Source organism: Naegleria gruberi (genome assembly GCF_000004985.1).
Source record: "Naegleria gruberi genomic scaffold NAEGRscaffold_318, whole genome shotgun sequence".
In the NCBI taxonomy this organism is placed as follows: domain Eukaryota; phylum Heterolobosea; class Eutetramitea; order Acrasida; family Naegleriidae; genus Naegleria; species Naegleria gruberi.
This window is the reverse complement of record NW_003163071.1, coordinates 1-1,617: the sequence shown is the minus strand read 5'-3', so window position 1 is coordinate 1,617 and position 1,617 is coordinate 1. Positions and strand designations below refer to the sequence as shown.

Here is a 1,617-nt window from a genome sequence, read left to right as displayed (position 1 = left end):
CAACCATTAAAAAAATGTCAGCACAAGATATCTCATCCGTTCCTCCACTCTTTCAACCATTCAAAATTAGAGGATTGACTTTAAAGAATCGTATTGTCGTCTCCCCAATGTGTCAGTACTCATCGGTTGATGGATTTGCTAATTTCTGGCATGTTCAACATATTGGCAGTAGAATTGTAGGTGGAGCTGGTTTATTTATTGTAGAAGCCACTGGTGTTTCGGATATTGGTAGAATTTCACCAGGATGTTTAGGAATTTACAAAGATGAACATGTTGACATGTTGTCTAAAATTTGTCAATTTACACACGAACAGGGTGGACATATCGGAATACAAATAGGTCATGCTGGTAGAAAGGCATCAACTGGAAGATTGTGGGAAGCTCTAGGAAGAAAAGCATTGACAAACGAAGAAGGAGGATGGGACGTTATTGGTCCATCTCCAATTGCATTTGATGATAATCACAAAGTTCCTGCAGAATTGTCCATTGAACAAATTCAAGAAGTGATTCAACAATTTGTGGATGCTGCTAAGAGAGCTGTTAAGGCAGGATTTGATGTTATTGAAATTCATGGAGCTCACGGATATTTAATTTCCTCATTCCTTTCACCAACTTCAAATCAAAGAACTGATGCTTATGGTGGATCATTCGAAAATCGTATTAGATTCTTGATTGAAATTGTTCAAAGAATTAGAGAGAATATTCCAACTGAAATGCCATTATTTGTCAGAGTTTCAGCTGATGAATACGTTGGTGAAGAGGGCTGGACCATGAAAGACACTACAGAGCTAGCAAAGATTTTACGTGATTCTGGAGTTGACTTGTTGGACTGTTCATCTGGTGGTAATAATGCCAAAGCCAAAATTTCACCAATTGGAATTGTGCAAGGTTATCAAGTTCCATTCTCTGAGGGCGTCAAGAAATCAGTTGATGGATTGGCCACTGGTGCAGTTGGTAAAATAGTGGAAGCTAAATTTGCTAATGATTTAGTGAAGGATGGAAAGGCAGATTTAGTATTAATTGGAAGACAAGATTTGAATGATCCTTACTGGCCAATTAGAGCTGCTCAAGATTTGGATTACCCAGTCGCTGTTCCTCCTCAATACATGTTTGCATTCCCAAGAAAATAAAGATAGAGAACATTGTGTTTCTACATTGAAATCATGTCATAATTTCTTCTTTCTCTGTTCAAGATTCATTTTCAATTCTCAAACATGATATATCATTTGAATTTTTTATTAAGGTAACAATTTCAACACATTTAGAATAATACTCTACCGTTCATTCATTATAATCTTTCAATTTTCAAGCAACAACGTTAAATGTCTTCAAATGTGTTCGACAGTAAAGCTTTACGTAAAATGCTCACTCCACAAATTTGTCTGTCTCAAGATCCAATAAGGAATGAATTTGCAAAGACCGTTCGCCTTTTCCATTATTTTGTTCCAAGCAGCAAAAAAATAAAACCACACAATCCCTTGTACATTTACTAATACTCTACACCTCAACATACACATTGTTGAATCGTATCTATCGCGATATTAGGAGTGTTATTTTGTTGTTTGTTGTTGTTGTTGTTGTATACTCATAGAGACTATACGGAACAGCACACGTTAT

At 36.2% G+C, this 1,617-nt stretch overlaps 1 protein-coding gene across 1 annotated transcript; it reads left to right on the top strand.

Moving 5' to 3' along the window:
* Nucleotides 1-14: 14 nt before the first annotated feature.
* On the top strand, nucleotides 15-1,130 carry NAEGRDRAFT_44902 (uncharacterized protein; the record flags this gene model as incomplete). Its single annotated transcript, XM_002668330.1, has 1 exon — nucleotides 15-1,130. One exon carries the CDS (start codon nucleotides 15-17, stop codon nucleotides 1,128-1,130), a length of 1,116 nt encoding a protein of 371 aa, XP_002668376.1.
* Nucleotides 1,131-1,617: the final 487 nt, after the last annotated feature.